General features: G+C 41.8%; 1 protein-coding gene and 1 pseudogene across 1 annotated transcript in view; one reads left to right on the plus strand and one right to left on the minus strand.

The window, feature by feature from the left end:
- Nucleotides 1-20309, plus strand: part of STAM (signal transducing adaptor molecule) — an 88211-nt gene that overhangs the window by 11312 nt on the left and 56590 nt on the right. The window contains exon 2 of the mRNA XM_037837660.1: nt 16864-16948. Coding sequence (XP_037693588.1) covers nt 16864-16948 — 85 coding nt within the window. The remainder of the gene's footprint in view (nt 1-16863; nt 16949-20309) is intronic.
- On the minus strand, nt 8071-8547 carry LOC119535168 (annotated as a pseudogene).

Below are 20309 nucleotides of genomic sequence, written 5' to 3' on the forward strand. Positions count from 1 at the left end.
AAGCGCGTCCTCCTTTCTCTCGTGCTTTTCGCTGTTTTCCTCTTAACCTTGCCCCCACCCCACAGAGGCCGCATGACTGGTATCCCATTGACTTAGATACTATCAAGCAGCTTCGCAAGGCCGTCAAGGAGGACGGGTTAGGTAGCCCATATGCTTCCCAAATACTGCAGGATCTCGCCATGAACTATTGCCTTCCCCAAGACTGGGCCTCGCTTGCCCGTTCAATTTTTAACCCCGGTCAGTTTGTTGACTGGCGTGCTCACTTCCAGGCGGAAGCAGCTAAGCAAAGTGAGCAAGATGCAGCCCTTGGAGTCTATCATCCCCCTGAAGCCTATTTGGGCACTGGAACATTTCTAAATGCGTCTGCTTATCTTAATGTCCCTGCCACCTTCTGGACTATCCTCAGAGGTATCGCCTTGCGCGCGTTTGCCAATTGCTCTACCTGTCGGCCTAATAAATTCACCAAGCTCTTCCAGGAGCCGAGTAAGCCTTTCGCCACCTTTGTCTCCAGAGTCGAAGAAACCTGCGCTCGAAAGGTAAGTAATCCCCAGGCCCAATATTACATGTGCCCATCCTCAAATCCTGGAAAATCGTGCTGTAATTCCCCCAACAAGTACTACTGTGCATACTGGGGGTGTGAAACATTAGCCACTAATTGGAAGCCTCCTGTTCCTGATCATTACCTTACCTTAAAGTGGGCCCCTACAGGGTGCAAACTCCCTACAGTTAACTGGCTCGGCCAAGAAAGTAAGGGATCCTGCACACATCTTAATCTTACAGTGCAGCTCCCCACTGATCCCTCCTGGTTACTCGGTCAAACCTGGGGCTTCAAAATCTATTTGGAAGGAGCCAACCCAAGTTCCCTTATTTTGATAAAAAAGGAGGCTGTACTAAAAAAGCCCTTTAACATTGGTCCCAATAAAGTCATTAACCCCCTTTTTCCACAGCTCTCCAGCCGCACCTTAGTTCCAACTAAACGTACTTCAACTACATCTCAAACCCCACCACCCCAGCTTCCTCTACCCCCTTCTCGTTATTCCTCTCCCCTCCTCAGCCTCATCCAAGCCGCCTTTGCCTCAGTGAACTCCTCCAACCCCAATTTTACCTCCTCCTGCTGGCTCTGCCTCTCCACCTCTTCCTCACTGTACGAGCCCGTTGCCTCCAACCTTTCCTTTTCAGAAAGCACAGAAGACAGCCCCTCGGAATGCAGTTGGAATACCTCTGCCGTCCCCCTAACCTTTCATTCAGTCTCCTATACAGGAAAGTGCGTCCGCCCTCGCTCCAGTAACTCTCCCGACCTCACTGCCTGTGCCAGCTACTCATCTCCTAGCAGCTCGGCAAAATTTCTCATTCCTCATAACTCCTCCCAATGGCTCTGCTCCTCTACAGGGCTTACCCCCTGTCTCAGCACGAATATCATCAGCGAATATAAAGAAACTTGCCTCCTAATTGTCCTTATCCCTAGGGTCTTATATCATAGCGAAGAAGACTTCTTCCTCCGTCTGGAAAGAACTGCAGCTCCTGCCCTTCTGCAAAAGCGAGAGCCCATCACCGTCCTCACGATTGCCTCCCTCCTAGGTCTTGCCGGCACTGGCACCGGAATCGCTGCACTAGCCAGTCAAGGCTCCGCCCTAACTCACCTCAGGGCGGCTGTTGACGAGGACATTCGTCACTTACAAAACGCTATTTACCATCTAAAAAATTCTGTCAATTCCCTCTCTGAAGTCGTGCTCCAAAAACCGCCGAGGTCTTGACCTTCTCCTCCTCAAAGAAGGAGGCCTCTGCGCCGCCCTAGGAGAAGAGTGCTGTGTATATGCCAATTCCACAGGTCTCGTCGAGGACAGCCTGAAAAGGGTCCGAGAGGGACTGGAAAAGCGTAAAAGAGATCGTGAAGCCACCAGTTATTGGTCCAGTTTTTTCACTCCCATCCTCCCATACATCCTTCCTTTTCTTGGCCCCCTATTAATAATTATTCTAGCTCTCATCTTAGGACCCTGCATCATCCGCAAAATTGTCCAGCTTGTAAGAAAACAAACAGATGCCATTTTTTCCTCGTTCGTGCAAATCCAGTATCAGCGACTCGCCACCTCTGACGCCCCCCACTCCAAGATGACAGCCAACCCTCCGCGACCTCAACGCCACCGGTCGACCCGCCGACCGCGAGGCCCTTCTCAATCACCTGAACATCGCTCTCGCCTTGAGTTCCAGCTTCTCTGAACCCCTGAACTTTAAACCCCTGAACTTTAAACCCCTGAACTTTAAACCCCTCACCTTCGCCCAACCCGCTGCAGCGAAGCCATTGTCAAGCGCCCGGGCACCACACCAACACTGAGCTCCAGCCTCGCTGAGCCACCGTCAACCCCTTTTTCCCCTTCCCTTACCTCCCCCTTCCCTCACCCTTAGCGGCCTCTCCGGTAAAGCCTCTTCCTCTAATTAGAAAAGAAAGGGGAATTGCGGGGACTGAGCTTGTGCCTCGACTTACCAGGCCTGGGCCAGGGGACCTGATCACCCCCTGGGGAGGGTAGTAGGTACGGGCGTGAGTGCCCTCTGCAGCCCCCCCGAGCCTGAGGAGCGAGGTCAAGGCAGCTCCCTTTTCCTCACCCAAAATGCCACTGGCAGGGGAGGCTTGCCGGAGGAAACCGCCTTTCTCCCAACTGCCCTTTCCCCACTTCCTTATCTTACCCACATACTCCCTTGTGCCAAGGCCACTCCTGCCACCGCCAGTGCGCATGCACCGTGGCCAAAACAACCCCCGCCCGTTGCAACGGCTCCTGCGTCCTCTCAGAACCAATCCTAGCCCCTCTCCCTTCAATATTGCCATTTTAGGCTACTTCACCTCCTTTCCAGCCCTGCCCCTCTTACCAGCCTATATAACCTGTAATCACCCCTGAATAAATCTCTTTGGCGCATACTCCTACTGGATGAAGAGTGTTTTTTGTCCTTATCGCCGCCCTCCACACCTTGCACGCCTCTCGCCGAGGACTTTGGCCACGTCCTCCGCCTCGCCCTCGCCTCCGGGAAAGAGCCCCCGCCGCCGGTACCCTTTAAGCAGCCCCGAGAGCTGAGGGCTCGGCTACCGGCCACCACTCCCCCTAGAAGCAGTAACCCCGACCGCAACACACAAAAATAACAAGAATAATAATTAAAGTGAAAAAGAGCAATTAAAATAAAAAAGAACACTGGGTGCCTTTGTTTGTTTGTTTGTTTCCTTCCCCTATTTTTCTACTCATCCATCCATAAACTAGACAAAGGGGAGTGTGGTCTTAATGGCTTTCCCAATCCCATTGTCACCCCTCATAAGCTACATTTTTATACAATTGTCTTCAAGATTCATGGGTTCTGGGTTGTAGTTTGATAGTTTCAGGTATCTACCACAGGCTACCCCAATTCATTAGAACCTAAAAAGGGTTGTCTAAATTGTGCATAAGAGTGCCCACCAGAGTGACCTCTTGGCTCCTTTTGGAATTTCTCTGCCACTGAAGCTTATTTCATTTCCTTTCACATCCCCTTTTTGGTCAAGAAGATTGTTCTCCATCCCACGATGCCGGGTCTACATTCCTCCCCGGGAGTCATATTCCACGTTGCCAGGGAGATTCACTCCCCTGGGTGTCTGATCCCACGTAGAGGGGAGGGCAGTGACTTCACCTGCCAAGTTGGCTTAGCTAGAGAGAGAGGGCCACATCTGAGCAACAAAGAGGCATACAAGAGGAGGCTCTTAGGTACAATTATAGGGAGGCCTAGCCTCTCCTTTGCAGCAACAGTCTTCCCAAGGGTAAATCCTGTGGTAGAGAGCTCAACCCATCAAACCACCAGTCCCCTATGTCTGTGGTCATACAATATATGTCCTTTTTTTGTCTGGCTTATTTCATTCAACATGATGTCTTCAAGGTTCATTCATGTTGTTGCATGTATCAGGACTCCATTCCTTTTTACGGCTGAATAATAGTTCAACATATGTCTTTACCACATTTTGTTTATCCATTCATCGGTTAATGGGCAGTTGGGTTGTTTCCATCTTTTGACAATTTTTAATAATGCTGTTGTGAACATTGGTGTGCAAATATCTGTTCAAGCCCCTGCTTTCAATTCTTTTAGGTATATACCTACCAGTGGGATTGCCAGGTCATATGGTAATTCTATATTTAACTCTCCCAGAAACTGCCATACTATCTTCCACAAGGGCTGTACCATTTTACATTGCCACAAACATTGAATAAATGTTTCTGTTTCTCTACTTTTTCTCCAACATTTCTAATTTTTTTTTTTTTAAATAATAACCATTCTAGTGACTGTGAAATGGTACCTCATTGCGGTTTTGATTTGCATTTCCCTAATGGCTAATGATGTTGTGCGTCTTCTCATGTGTTTTTTGGCTATTTGTATATCTTCTTTGGAGAAATGTCCATTCAGCTCTTTTGCTTATTTTTAATTTGGTGTTTGTCTTTTTGTTTTTGAGTTGTAGGGCTTTTTAAAAAAATATTCTAGATATTAAACCTTTAGCAGACAAGTAGTTTCCAAATGTTTTCTCCCATTGGGTAGGTTGTCATTTTACTTTCATGATAAAGTCCTTTGATGTACAAAAGTTTTTAATTTTGATAAGTCCTTTTTATCTGTTCTTTTCTTTTGTTACTTGTGTTTTTGGTGTAAAGTTTAGGAAACCATTGCCTAACACAAGGTCTTGAAGATGCTTCCCTACATTTTCTTCTAGGAGTTTGATAGTTCTGGTTCTTATATTTATGTCTTTGATCTGTTTAGAGTTGATTTTTGTATATAGTGTGAGGTAGGGCTACACCTTCATGTTTTTGCATGTGGACATAAGTTTTCCCAGCACCATTTGTTGAAGAGGCCATTCTTTCCTGATTGAGTGGTCTTCACCCCCTGTCAAAAATCAGTTGGCCATAAATGTGAGGGATGATTTCTGAACTTTCAGTTTTAATTCCGTCGGTCTGTATGTCTGTCCTTGTGTCAGTACCATGCTGTCTTTTAATTCTTTTTTTCTAAAGAATGCTTTCAGATTGAGAGATGCTGGCAGCCATAGGCCTCCAGGACAACTGTCCACTGGGACTGGGGTGAGAGGTGGGCTGAGGGAATATATGGGCAGGGCAAGAACCACCGGCAATAGTGACTGACAGCTGTGCTAGTTCTTTTTTTTTTTTTTTAAGCCATTATATTGCGCTATGTTCACGTACCTTATAATCCATCCAAAGTGTATAATCAGTGGCTTTTAGTGTATTCACAGAGTTTTACATTCATTACCCCTTTTCCCTTTGAATTGGGTTGTTTGTCTTTTTGTCATTGAGTTGTAGGATCTCTGTATATCCTGGATATTAAAACCCTTACTGGAAATGTGGTTTCCAAGTACTTTCTCCTGTTGAGTAGGCTGCCTTTTCACCCTCTTGACGAAGTCCTTTGAAGCAAAAGAGTATTCAATTTTGAGGAGGTTCCATTTATTTTTTCTTTTGTTGTTCATGCTTTGGGTGTGAGGTCTAAGAAACCACCTGCTACTGCAAGATCTTGAAGATCTTCCTTACCTTTTCTCCTAGGAGTTTTACGGTTCTGGCTTTTATATTTACGTCTTTGATCCACTTTGAGTTAATTTTTGTATAAGGTGTGAGATAGGGGTTCTCTTTCATTCTTTTGGATGAGGATATCCAGTTCTTCCAGCACCATTTGTTGAAGAGACTGCTCTGACACAGTTGGATGGACTTAGCATCCTTGTCAAAAATCACTTGACCATGGATGTGAGGGTCTATTTGTGAACTCTCATGAACACAAATGTCCTTCCATTTATTTAGGTCTTCTTTGATTTCTTTTAACGATGTTTTGCAGTTTTCTGAATACAGGTTCTTTGCATTCTTGTTTTAAGTTTGTTTCTAGATATTTGATATTGTTGGTTGCTGTTGTAAGTGGAATTTTTTCCTTATTTCCTCCTTGGATTGATCATTAGGAGTGTGTAGAAACACTGCTGATTTTTGCATGTTAATCTTGTATCTTGCCACTTTGACGAACTCATTTATTAGCTCTAGTTCCTTGTTGTAGAGTTCAGAGGATTTTCTAGGTATTGGATCATATCATCTGCAAATAGGGAAGGTTTTACTTCTTCCTTTCTGATTTGCATGCATTTTATTTCTTTTTCTTGCCTAATTGCTCTAGCTAGAATTTCTAGCACAATGTTGAGTAACAGTGCTGACAGTGAGCATCTGTCTTGTTCCTGATCTCAGTTAGAGAGCTTTCAGTCTTTGACCATTGAGTACAATGTTAGCTGTGGGTTTTTCATATATGCCCATTACCATGTTGAGAAAGTTTCCTTCTATTCCTGTCTTTCAAAATGTTTTTTATCAAGAAAGGATGCTGGATTTTGTCAAATGCCTTTTCTGCATCAATCAAGATGACCCTGTGGTTTTCCCCTTTGATTTGTTAATGTGTTGTATTACATTAATTGATTTTCTTGTGTTGAACCAGCCTTGCATACCTGGAATTAAATCTGCTGGATCATGGTGTATAATTATTTTAATGTGCTGTTGGATTCAGTTTGCTAGTATTTTGTTGAGGATTTTTGCATCTCTATTCATAAGAGGTATTGGTCTGTAATATTCTTTTCTTGTGGTATCTTTTGCTTTGGTGTGAATGTGCTGGTGGCCTTCTAGAATGACTTTGGAGTAAACCCTCCTCTTGATGCTTTTGGAAGAGTTTGAGCTGGGTGTTAATTCTTCTTGGAATGTTTGCTAAAATTCCCCTATGAAGCCATCTGGTCCTGGACTTTTCTTTGTTGGGAGATTTTTGATTACTCATTCAGTCTCTTTACTAGTTATTGGTTTGTTGAGATCTTCTGTTTCTTCTTCAGTCAGTGTAGGTAGTTTGTGTGTTTCTAGCAATTTGTGCATTTCATCTATGTTATCTAATTTGTTGGTGCATGGTTGTTCATAGTATCCTTTTTTTTTTTTTAGAGGCCAACACATTTACTTTTATTTCAATCAAATCACAACACTTTCTTTTCTAACTGCTGAAAAGTGCATCTACAATTTTCTATTGCAGATCTACTTTAGAAAGGTTTCCTGTGAACATTACAGCAAGTCTCTTTTCAAACTGAGGAATATTCCCCAATTCTTCCTCAAGTAAAAATAAAAACTCCATTCCAGTAAATGGTAATACTACATGAAATTACAGTAAACCAGACACTTAAAGGGACAGCCAAGAAGTCTTGTAATGGTATATTAGAATGAATGTAGACATAAAAAAAAAAAGTCCCATTGTCCTGAACACAAATTGAAGTTTTTCAGCCCTGGTATAAGCTGAATCAAAAAAAGAAAGAAAAAAACCCTAGTATATTAAACATTTTTTTCACCCATTTGCCATACTGACAATGCAATTACAAATTTGGTCTAAATGTCCAGACTCTCAAGCAACAACATACAGCCTTTCTTTGTCCTCTGTGCAAGAGATGTAAAAGCCTAAGGGTTAAACAATACCAAATATACAGGCTTCAAAAACCATCTAATTTAGGGCATTCACTAGTTTTAGCTAAGATACATCTTGAACACTGAAAGTGATCACTGGCATACAATAATGTGGGGTAAATTTTTTAAAAAATTAAAATTTAATGGAACAATCCTGAAGGATACACCAGAGAAACAGCAGGTTAACAGTTCAAGGTATCAATTTCTTTCAGCCACTTTGAATCCATGTTCTTAAATCTAAAATGTAATCTTTCTCTAAGCTGAGAGCTTCCTATCGTGCCAGTATCTATGATATGAAGAAAGGAGGCTTAGGTGAAATGTTTTTATTTATTACAACTGTGGTATAAGTTGCCTAGGGCCTCAACAGCTTCATGGAAGTCTGGGAAATGTTCATGCATAAGGCTATTCCCTTCGCTGATTCAAAATTGCCCCATACAATGGGACATATCAACCCTTAGTGAAGCCTTTTAAAAAACAAACAGGTTGAAAAAATGGGTTAAAAGGCAAATACAGCATCTGCTTTTAGAGCTATCAACTCAGGAATTTTCTCAATCATGAAATCTTGCAGATAAGTTATTTTTCTTTCTCAAAATCCCGATGATGACAATATTCCTTACTGCAGATCTGGCATTTTTTCATCATCACTGTCTTGTGAATCATCATCTGCTGCATCTACTTCTGGTAAATCTACATCCTCATCACCACCCATGTTGTTCATCAAGTCTGAGAGTCAAAATTAGATATGTCTTCATCTGAATCATCTTCCCAGTCTTTCCAATTATTGAAGTCCGCACTAAGCCAATTAAGCTTTGCCCTTTCTTTTGTTAAACTTGGCCATGACTGATCAGAGTCTCCTTTTCGTAAAAAAAACATAAGATTGATCTGTTTTTTTATTCTTTGAATCATTTGGATCAATATAATGAAAAAGATCAATTTCTTTTAAATGCTTAAAATGATCACTTCCTCCAAGACAACTGACTGTAAGTTTAGATTTTTCAGAATTTACATTAACATCTTTACTGTCTTCAACACAAAATTCAATAAAGATCTAGTCCCTTCGATTGTACCCCTTGGCAGAAGCAGGCTGCATCATGAGCGGGGCAGGGGGCAGTTGCTGGGGAGTCCGCACCTCTGACGGCGACTCCGGCATTTTCTCCCGGATCGTGGCCTCTTCACCTGTAGTATCCTCTTATAGTCCTTTTTATTTCTGTGGGGTCAGTGATAACGTCCCCCTTTTCATTTCTGATTTTCATTATTTCTGTCCTCTGTTTTTTTCTTCATTAGTCTAGTTAAAGGTGTGTCAATTTTATTGATCTTTTTCAAAGAACTGACTTTTGACTTTGTTGATTCTGTTTTTTTTTTAATTCTCTATTTCATTTCTCTCTCCTCTAATCTTTGTTATTTCCATCCTTTTGCTTGCTTTGGGTTTGGTTTTTTCTTCATTTTCTTGTTCCTCCATTTTAAAGTTAGGTCTCTAATTTTAAACTTCCTTTTTTATGTAAACGTTTAGAACTATACATTTCCCTCTCACTGCTGCCTTTGCTGCATCCCATAAGTATTGGTGTGGTATGTTTTAAATCATTTACCTCAGGGTATTTCCTACTTGCCCTTGTGATTTTCTTTTTAACCCATTTGTTATTTAAGAGTATGTTAATAAATTCCACATATTTGTGAATTTTTCATTTCTCCCATTGATTTCTATCTTCATTCCATTGTGGTTGGAGAAGATATATTATACAATCTCAATATTTTTGAATTTACTGAGACTTGTTTTGTGACCTAAGGTATGGTCTCTCCTGGAGAATGATCCATGTGCACTAGAGAAAGACATGCTTTCTGTTGCTATAAAAATCTATAAAACGTGCTTTCTGTTGCTGTGCTGGTTTGAATGTATTATGTCCCCCAGAAAAAGCCATATTCTTTGATGCAATCTTGTGGGGCAGACAGAATAGTGGGGATTAAGTTGGAACGTTTGAATTAGGTTGTTTGCATGGAGATGCGCCCCACCCAATTGTGGATGATAACTGATGGGATATTTCCATGGAGGTGTGGCCCCACCCATTGAGGGTGGGCCTTGATCAGTGGAGCCATATAAACGTGCTGACTCAGAGATGGAACTCAGTGTAGCTGTGAGTGACGTTTTGAAGAGGTGCAAGCTTGCTAGAGAGGAACGTCCTGGGAGAAAGCCATTTTGAAACCAGAACTTTGGAGCAGACGCCAGCCACGTGCCTTCCCAGCTCACAGAGGTTTTCCAGACACCACTGGCCGTCCTCCGCTGAAGATACCTGATTGCTGAGGTGTTACCTTGGATGCTTTGTGGCCTTAAGACTGTAACTGTGTAGTGAAATAAACACCCGTTTTATAAAAGCCTGTCCATCTCGGGTGTTTTGCATTCTGCAGCATTAGCAAACTAGAACAGTTGCTATATGAATCTATATATAGCTATATAAATCTATTTATTATATATATGTAAATTATATAAAGCTATATAAATGCTATATAAATCTATATAAATCTGTTAGGTCTAGTTCGTTTAGAGGATCAGTCAAGTGTTCTATGTCCACATTGATCTTCCTTTGTCTAGATACTTGTGTTAGGTTCTCTAGGGAAACACTGCCAACAGGAGATATCTGTAAATATGAGATTTTTTAGAAGTGACTCACACAACTGTGGGGATGCACGAGTCCAAATTCTGGAGGGCAAGATGCACGAGTCCAAATTCCATAGGGCAGGCCACGAGCTGGCAACTCCAATGAAGGTCTTCGATGAACTTCCCAGAAGAGGCTGGCTGGCTGAAGCAGAAGTGGACGTTCTCTCTTCTCCCTTCAAAGCCTTCATCTGATTGGATTAAATCCAACTGATTGGATTCTCTTATTGTTGAAGATACTCCCTTAGTTGACTGTAGATGCAGTCAATTGACTGATGATTTAATAAACCAGCCTTCTGGTTCACTAATGAGCCATAGAGAGTCCTTACAATAACAGGCCAGTGCTTGCTTAACCAGACAACTGGGCACCATCACCTGGCCAAGTTGACACGTGAACCTAACCATCATAATACTCTATCCATTATTGAAAGTGGTGTGTTAAAGTCTCCTACTATTAATGTAGAACTGTCTGTTTCTACCTTTGAATTGTCAATATTTGCTTCATGTATTTTGAGGTTTTGCTCTTTTTCATAATTGTTGTATCTTCTTCTTGAATTGCCCCCTTTATCAGTATATGTTATCTAATATACTTTTATATTATTTAATTTTTTTTGTATTATACCACGTTGAGTCCTTTGTCATTTCTTTCCGGATATATTTTCCATATATTTTCTTTGTGGTTATCACGGGGATTAAAATTTAACATCCTACCTATATAAAAATCACATTAGATTGGATACCAACTTGACTTTAATAGCATACACGTACACTGTTTCTGCACCTCTCCTCCTGTATTTTTTTGTACTTGTTACAAATTATCTTTGTACACTGTATGTAGATTTGTGCATGGCACCATAGATTTATCATTACTTTTTTTGCATTTGCATTTTAGCACCTGTAGGAAGAACTGGAGTTACATAGGCAAAAATCCTGTATGGTATTTTTAGGATTTATAATTACCTGTATGTTTACCTTTACCAGAGGTCTTTATTTCTTTATGCTACTTGGATCCATTGTTTAGTGTCCTTTACTTTCAGTCTGAAACCTCTCTTTAGCATTGTTTGTAGGGCAGGTCCGGAGGTAATGAACTCCCTTAGCTTTTGTTTGTCTGGGAATGTCTTAATTTCTCTCTCATTTTTTTTTAAATTAAAAATTTTTTTATTTATTGAGATTGTTCACATACCATTCAATTATCCAAAGATCCAAAGTGTACAATCAGTTGCCCCTGGTACCATCATACAGCTGTGCATCCATCACCACAATTAATTTTTTTTTCAATTTTTAGAATATTTTCATTACTCTAGAAAAGAAATAGACAGAAAAAAGGAAATTCAAATCCTCCCATACCCCTAACTACCCCCCTCCATTGTTGACTCATAGTATTGGTGTAGTACATTTGTTACTGTTGATGAAAGAACGTTAAAGTACTACTAACTGTAATTAGTTTGCTATAGGTATATTTTTTCCCTATATGCCCCTCTATTATTTTTTTTTTAAGTTTCAGAATAATATTTAATTTTCAGATATTTATGGTCATCTTATTTGATATCACAGATGAGGATATTGTTGCACTATTCTTCACCATACATAGGTTGCAGAATAAATCTGAATACAGATCAATACTTCCCCCTCTTCCTCCTTTGTATATTTACAAACATGCCTACACGTAACCCTTGCTATTAAGATTATTTTTATCTGAACCAAGGAACTAAATTCACTGAGATAATTTTGTTTTGTTTATAGCAGTTCTCACTGTAAACTATACAAGCTTAGGGATCAGAGAATAGATTTTTTTTTTTTTTTTGCCAAACCCTCTATCTGAACTCAGAAGCTAAAATCGTTCAGTATTTTCCATAGCTAGGCAATAATAGCAAATCTTGGGTCCACAATTAATGTTCTTTTGTTTCAGTGTATGAAATAGAAGTTAATAATTGCCACTTAAGTTTAGTGGTTCAGTGACTACAATAACAGATGTCTCTCCATATATAAATAGACATTTTCACCAACTCTGTTCCCTATATGCCTTTGCTCTATATATCCCATGCCTATCTCCAAACAATGGCATCTAATCTACACCAACCAATAAAACATAATTGAGAATACACATTTTTCAATGCTCTGAAAAGGTATAAGAGTATTCCTTTGGATTTTCAAAAGAAGTCTATATTTCCAGACTTAAATTTAATAGTTTTTAGTTAGTCTAATTCCGGTTTTATCAGTTAGGAAACTAAGAGTCATCTTACAAGTTAAGTGAGATGACCCACTTTTACAATCAGCAGATCAGAAAAGTGAGGCAGTTCTCTTCATCTTCTGACTTCTAGTGTTTCAGAAAGAATGCCATGCCATAAACCTGAGTTATCCATTTGAAAAAGAGTGAAAGAAATGGTAGGATGGAACAGGATGTGATACCAAGTATGTTTTCTCCTTCATAATGTCACCATTCTGCAATGTCTGTTTATTGCTCTCTGAAATACGGAATAAAAAATAATTTAATATAGGGTTGTGTCTTATGATGGCTATGATGATAAGAAAGCCAAACTTATATTCAGTGGTCAGTATATGGCTTAAAAAAATGTACCTTCATTTAATATTACAGAACCTTTCTCCATTTCTCTCTCCTTTCTTTGTTTCTCTCTCAGTAGGGCTCTCTTTAGTATCTCAAGTAGGGCAGGTCTTTTATTAGCAAAATCTCTCAGCATTTGTTTGTCTGTGAAAAATTTAATCTCTCCCTCAAATTTGAAGGAGAGCTTTGCTGGATAAAGAATTCTTGGTTCAAAATTTTTCTCTCTCAGAATTTTAAATGTTGTGCCACTGCCTTTTGCCTCCATGGTGGCTGCAGAGTAGTCACTACTTAGTTTTATGTTTTTTGCTTTGTATGTGGTGAGTTGCTTTTCTCTTGCTGCTTTCAGAACTTGTTCCTTCTCTTTAGTATTTTACAGTCTGATCAGAAAATGTCTCGGAGTGGGTTTATTTGGATTTATTCTATTTGGAACTCGCTGGGCATTTATGCTTTGTGTATTTATATCGCGTAGAAGGTTTGGGAAATTTTCCCCAACAATTTCTTTGAAAACACTTTCTAGACCTTTACTCTTCTCTTCCCCTTCTGGGACACCAATGAGTCTTATATTTGGACGTTTATATTATCTATCATCCCTGAGATCCATTTCGATGTTTTTGATTTTTTTCTCCCATTCTTTCTTTTGTTCTTTCATTTTCTGTTTTGTCGTGTTCCAGGTTGCTTATTCGTTGTTCAGCTTCCTCTAGTCTTGTACTGTAAGTATCCAGAATCTTTTTAATTTGGGCAACAGTTTCTTTTATTTCCATAAGATCATCTATTTTTTTAATTTACTCTTGCAATTTCTTCTTTATGTTCTTCTAGGCTCTTCTTCATGTCTTTTGTATCCTGTGCCATGCTCTTCTTCATGTCCTTTATATCCTGTGCCATGTTCTTGTTGTTTGTCTTAAGTTCTTTGATTAATTGCTCCAAGTACTGCGTGTCCTCTGATCTTTTGATTTGGGTGTTTGGGTTTGGGTTTATCCATATCATCTGGTTTTTTCATATGCTTTAAAATTTTCTGTTGTTTTTGGCCTCTTGGCATTTGCTTAACTTGATAGGGTTCTTTTAGGATATGTATGCTAATTCAAAGACTTCCCTCTAATTTGTCAGATCTACAGCTTGGTGGTGTGTACACTTTCTCTTACTAACCAGCAGATGGCATCCACAAGTCACCTATTCCCCTCAAGCCAGTTCTCCCCAACTTTGTCTTTGTGGTGTGTGGGGGTCTGATTTTTGTAGTGTCCAGTTGGTGCACCAGTTTTGCGTGTGTTGGTGCTGTCCACCCTGAATGTGGGGTGTGTGTCTGAGTGGTTAGGGAGCGAGGGCGGCTTTAATAATCAAATCTCCCAGGTGTTCCTGGAGATTTAAGGCTGTTGCAAGTCTAAACCTTCAGTTCAGTCTCACCAGATTGTCTCTGCTGCTGACCCAGAAGTCCTTGGTATTGGCATCTGGTCCCTGGGATTTCCGAGTGGGTCCCTCTTCTGAGCCATGCCCTTCTAGGGCCTCTGCTGAGGGAAGGCTGTGGTATGTCACAGGTGTGTGCCAACCCTTAAGGGAAGTTCTGGGCTGCAGGGCCGTGTAGGGGCATTCCCAGCCTGCTCAAAGGAGGGCTGAATGGGGCGTGTTAATTTCCCCCTTTTCGCACCATTCTGCCTTCCTAGCTCTGGGGCAGTTAGCTGCAGATGCGCAAAAGGCTATTGTCCACACCAGATATTGTGGCGTGTGCGTGTGTTGCTGATAACACTTCCCGTCGCACTGGTTTTTTTGGCGCAACTCTGGGCTATGGCGCTGGTGCCAAGCCCGCCGGGAAGATGGCTGTAAAGGGCATGGTTTTTTTCCCCTTTGGGCTGACCCCTGCCTTCCTAGCTCTGAGACAATTAGCAGCGGGTGCGCAAAAGGCTATCGTCCATGCCATATATTGAGGCGTACCCACAGGTTGTGGAGACGCCGTTCCTACTGTGCTTCCCTGTGTGGTTCTTGCTGCCGTATCCACAGCCGCTTTTGGGTTTTTAAAAAGAACTAGTCGGACTCCAAATGCCAACCCACAGTTTCTCCACACCGCAGTGTGGCTGCCAGATATTCAGCAGACTCACTTGCTTCAGAATGCAGACTCCCAGTTTCACCAAGTGCATGGTCCCTGTGGATTTAGCAGATCTTCTCCAGCTGGTGCGTCGCTGGAACTGGTGTTCTGGGTCACTTTCTGACTTTTATCTAGTATTTTTCACGGAGGTGTTTTTTTGCCCTCTCTTTCCTAACTGCCATCTTCCGGAAGTCCTTCTCTCTCTTTTTGAAATATGGTCTCACCAGATATAAAATTCTTGGTTGGCAATTGTTTTTTCTCAGCACTTTAAATATTTCAACCCACTGCCTTCTTGTCTCCATGATTTCTGATAGGAAGTCTAACTCAGTCTAATGGGACTCCTTGTATATAACACATTGCTTTTCTCTTGCAGCTTTCAGAACTCTCTCCTTGTTCTTTGCTTTTAACAGCTTGATCACAATGTGGTGGGGCTTTTTTCTCTTCAGGTTTATTATATTTGTTATTCTCTGGGCTGAGTTCACTGATTCTTTTTACCAGCTCCAATATGCTCTTAAGCCCTCCTGGGAATTTTTTATTTGTTATTGTGGTCTTCAATTCTAGTAGTTCTGTTTGGTTTCTTTTTAACAAATTTCTGTCTCCTTATTGAGATTCTCACATTATTCATTCATTGTTTTCCTAATATAATTTTTTTCTCTGTATTTTCCTTCATCTCCTTGATCATATTGAAGATCATTTTTTAAAAGGCTTTGTCTGATTTATCTACAGTCTGGTCTTCTTTATTGATGTTTTCTGGATTTCTGCTCTGTTTTATTGGATTTGCCATCGGTTCCTGTTTCTTTGTCTTGTACTCTTGTTGCACACTGTACTTTTTAATATTTTAAAATCTTGACACTGGGATTTATTCCTGAGATACTTGTTTATTGAGTTTGCATCCAGCTAGTGATATGACAGAGATTTTCATGAGTGTCAGAGCTAATAAAACCAAGCAAACCTTAGGAAAAACACCTTTCACAGTCTTTGCAATTTTGCTTTGCATTGGCTGGTGCTCTCCTGTCGAGTTTAACCCTCCTATAAAGAAGGTCAGCCCAAGGTGAATGCAAAGAGTAGGGTCTTCCCTGTCTTTTCTGGGCCTGCATCTTGTCTTGGGCTTGTGCTTGCTCATGGCTTTAGGAATTCCTGTTTACAGGAATTTGAATGCCCCTCTACTCTACAGGAAGCAGACCTTCTCCCTCTCCTGGGTGTTCCTTTGCAGGACTTAAAGCACATAGGCCTTTGCCATCTGACTCATTTGTTTCTTACTCTACTTTCCTGCCTCAAACCGATTCTGCCTGGAGGGCAACCTCTGGGAGGGGACCATGGAGAAGAGTTTTCCTCATCTGTCTTTCCCAGCTGGAACAAGGCCACTGGACCCAAAAGGGAGTTCCTGTTTGGCTTAAGATTGCCCTGGGGAGAGGTTGAGAGAGGGGCCAGGAGGGCAGGAGGACTCCCCACCCCACCCCACCCCACTCCACCCCAGCCTGGGCTCCCCAAAGGTGAGCTCTGTTGAATTGGCACTTTGCACTGCCTTCCGCAGCTGTGAGGAAGTGTACTCTCTGTCAGTCTCCTCTGCCTCCTTTGTCCGGGGCAGGTTGGAACAGGCCCCCAGCGATCTAAGGTGGCTAGTCAGAAGCCGTGATCTTCTATCAGCTATGCTGCATCCCCCACACCCCCATCCTGGGGAACCATGTTTTATGTCCTTTTCTGGCACCAGCAGTCTACACCAGGGGTGAAACCCCACTGCTGCCTGCAGCGGGAGTAGGGGCTGAGCAGGGGTGACCGCCACGTTGAGAGTGCAGTGCAGTTGTGTTGTGTTTCCCACAGTTTACCAGCCTCTTCCTCCCATGCTTCCCTGGCTGCTGCGCAGTGATCCACCGGGCTCTTGAGTTTTGAAAGAGCTAATTCAAGTAGTTCTTGTGGAGGGACTGATTCCTGGGGCTTCCTGCTCTGCTGTCTTCCTTCTCTTAAAAAGATGAATGTGAACATCTCATAACCAGACTGCTGGCAGCTTTTCTGATTTGCTGTTGGTAATTGATTATGCTTAGTTGAGAAATTTGAATGTGAGCGTGTATCTTTTAGAGATTTGTTTTATAACATTTCTGTAATGTCTTTTTATAATTTGCAGAGAAAGCAACCAGTGAGATGAATACTGCTGAGGATTGGGGCCTCATTTTGGATATTTGTGATAAAGTTGGTCAGTCCCGCACTGGGTAAGTGTTGCAGACTTTCAGAGGACTTTAATTCAATTCTGCCTTTCTGTAAATCTGAAGAAAACACGGGGTAGAAGATAAAGCATATCACAATTATTATTTAGTTTAAAAAGACAGCATTTTTGTTAGAAAAATTTGAAAAGTTATCCCATTTAAGGATACTCCTTATAACCAGTTAGGGTAACACTACTGGGAAAAATATTGATCTTTTAATTAGTCGCCCTTGTCCATATTTACCTCCTGAAAGCTCACTTTCTCCAGCGATTTTTAGAGTCATTAGTGATTTCCTAGTTACCAAGTTTCATGGTTATTTCTGGGCTCTTTCTTACTGCAGCGTTCTCCCCAACTGATTAGTGACTGTCAGAAGCAAAGCAGATGAGGGAGATAGTCTTACACATCCTGGCTTCTGTCGCGTGCTTTCCAGACAGTGCAGCAAGAGCCCTGACAGTGAATGGAGTCCTGCCTCCCGAGCCAGTGACCCCCAGCTCTTGGCAGCCTCCCTCCCCCGTTGTGCCGTGCGGGTGTCATGGTTCTCCGTGTGCAGTTGCACGTGAGGAAGGCCGGGGAGTGCTCCTCGTGGCACCTGGTTCTTGGGTGCACTCTCAGCCCTCCACTGGCCCCCTCTTTGGCTCCTCTGTCTGCTCCCCAAAGTAGAGATGTTCCTTCAACTTTTCTTGATCCATTTTTCTTCTTTTTTACTGTTTCTTTGGAAATCTCCTATGGGTGTTTGGTGGTTTGAAGCTGTGTGTACCCCGGAAAAACATGTCCTTAAATTTAATCCATTCCTGTGGACCGATTGTGAATACGACTTTTTGATGAGGCTCCTTTGGTTGAGATGTGATCCACCTCATTCAGGATGGTCTTAATCCTATTACTGGGGTCCTTTATGAGAGAATGAAATTCAGACAAAGAAAGAGAGAGCCAAAGAAGCAGGAAGCTAACATCAGTGAAACCCGGGAGAGTAGGGAGGGACCTACAGATGCTGTTGTTACTTTGTCCTGTGAGAAACGAGCCAGTCGCCGGCAGCCAGCCCCAGAACACTGATCTTCAGGAGGAAAGCCTCCCCTCAGTGTGCCTTGATTTGGACATTTTCCTGGTTTCAAAACCATGAGCGAACAAATCTCCATTGTTTAAGCTGAACCATTCCATGGTGTTTGCTTAGGCAGCTTGGGAAACAAAAACATGTAACACCTGTATCTTCAGCTCTCAGTCCTCTTACCCAAACGCTAGTTCTGGGGACACATCTTTTCTGGATGTCATGGTGTATAAACCTCAATCTCACCACCTGGAAACCTGAACTCATGCCTACTTTCCATCCTTTATCAAACCCTGTTTCTGTGAATGACAGGATTATTCTGTTATTTGTACCTAAAGCCTGAGAATTACCTCCATATGGATTTTTGTTTCTAAATTTGGTCAGTGTGCCCTCATAATATCTCTGAAAATGTGTATGTAATAAAGTTTCCTTTGTTAAGTTCTTGAGCATGTGCCAAATCAGGGAGGGGGAGTTTGTCTCCAGGGCCTTTCTGTCCCTCCATTTTGGTCCCTAATGTGCTCCCCGTATCAGGTCTCCAAAGATCCTCCCCACCGTGACCCCATCTCCTCGTATGTTAGGTCCTGTTCCCTCTGGCCCTGGGAGCGCATTTGGTTAGTGGGCCTTTGGGTTGCTGCTGTGCCACACGGCTGTTCCCTGGCCTCCACTCCTGACCAGGCCTAGTCAGGACTCCGTCCGAGTCCCCTTAGACCCAGTTGCCGAGTAACAGCTGTGACCATGCCCCCCTGCCTTCTGCTCGGAATCAAGTCTGGGTTCCTTAGTCCCCGGAATCATTCACTCCCCTCCATGGACCATTCTTTTTGATTCAGGTGTTCGTGTTGCCAGTGCGCTCCTGTCTTAATGCAGTGCCTTGGCCAGTCGGCTCCTTGGGGTGACATGGTCTCCGCTCCCGTGGCTAGTCTCTGAGTTCCCTCCGGAACCACTTTAGATACCACTAGTCCCACAGAGCCTTTTCTCATCCCTTCAACTGAGAATAGTACCATGGTTCTCCAAATCCTCAAAGCACTCAAACCATCCTCACTCGAGGGAATTGTTTCTAGCAGCTGGAGGTAGAGTTGTCCATGAAAGGGCCATAGATCTGTATTGTACAGAGGAGGGAAGCAGAGAGCTCAGTGGTTGACAGTGTGACCCTGGGGTGAGAAGTCCCCATCTGGCCTCTGCTCCCCCTTAGCTGGGGTGTTGGGTGGCCCTTAGTTTCACAGTTGTCACAGGAGAAGGAGAATAAGACCTACTTCAGAGGGGCCATGGTGAGTGTCAGAGGAGCTAACGTGCAGAGTGTTCACATGTGTCAGGTTAACATGTGTAAAGTTGGATTAAGGTCATGTTTTGAGAGTTTGGATATCGACTAGAGGCATTCCTGTATATTTTGGAGATAGAACTTTTATCTAGCATTCCAGATGCAGACAGAATCTCTCCTCCTCCCTTTCACTCTTGCTTTTCTTTTTATCTTTACTTTGGCATCCTTCATTTGTAGACACATTTTATAATAATTTGGTACTTTGCTTGAAATGAAAAGACAGATCTCTTTTATTATTATAAATATCTCATTTTTTTCTAGTTAAAAAACAAATTTGTAACCCATCTGAAATTCTGTATGATATATAATGAAGGTGGCATAGAGATTAATTTGTTTTTCTTTGTATTGCCATTATACCAGAAGCATTTATTATTATTTTTCCTTTTTTGTTTTATTGCACCTTCACATATGAAAAATTTGATTTGTATTTTTAAAAATCTTTTTCTACTTTTCTGGTTTTTTTAAAAATCCAGTATCAACAGGTTTAGAGATATGCTCATTGTTAAATTTTTAAATTTATTTTTATAAAACATGCCTTCTCAGTACATTCCTTAATATCTGAGTTATCCTTTGTATATGCTAATTGACATAATCTATGAATTTTCTTAGGAAGTATTTTCAGCTTTACTGACATTTAAGTAATGAGAGGGTCCATTTATCTTTTTAATCATTGCTTTTCTCCCATTCGTGCACCTTCTCTCCTTCCCTCTCTTCCTTTCTTCCTTCCGCTCATTTTTTCCTCCCTTAGCAGTTGTTATTCTCTAGTTCCTTTAAATCTCTGTTAGTTTCTAAGTATTTATTTGGTTGCTTAGTGGAGTATCTCTTTATAGCTCTTGTTGATAGAGTTGTTTGAACGGGTTAAATAATGTGAATATTATTGAGATTTTTTAAAAAGTAAAGCTCTCGGTGTTGGCTAATGAGATTTCTCTTTAAAATAAGTGGTTTTAACGTTCTTGCTGCATCTTGGTAATCCCGAGGTAGGCAATGGTCAGCATCAGGACTGCGTTTGG

Source organism: Choloepus didactylus, chromosome 5, assembly GCF_015220235.1.
Source record: "Choloepus didactylus isolate mChoDid1 chromosome 5, mChoDid1.pri, whole genome shotgun sequence".
Taxonomy (NCBI): domain Eukaryota; kingdom Metazoa; phylum Chordata; class Mammalia; order Pilosa; family Megalonychidae; genus Choloepus; species Choloepus didactylus.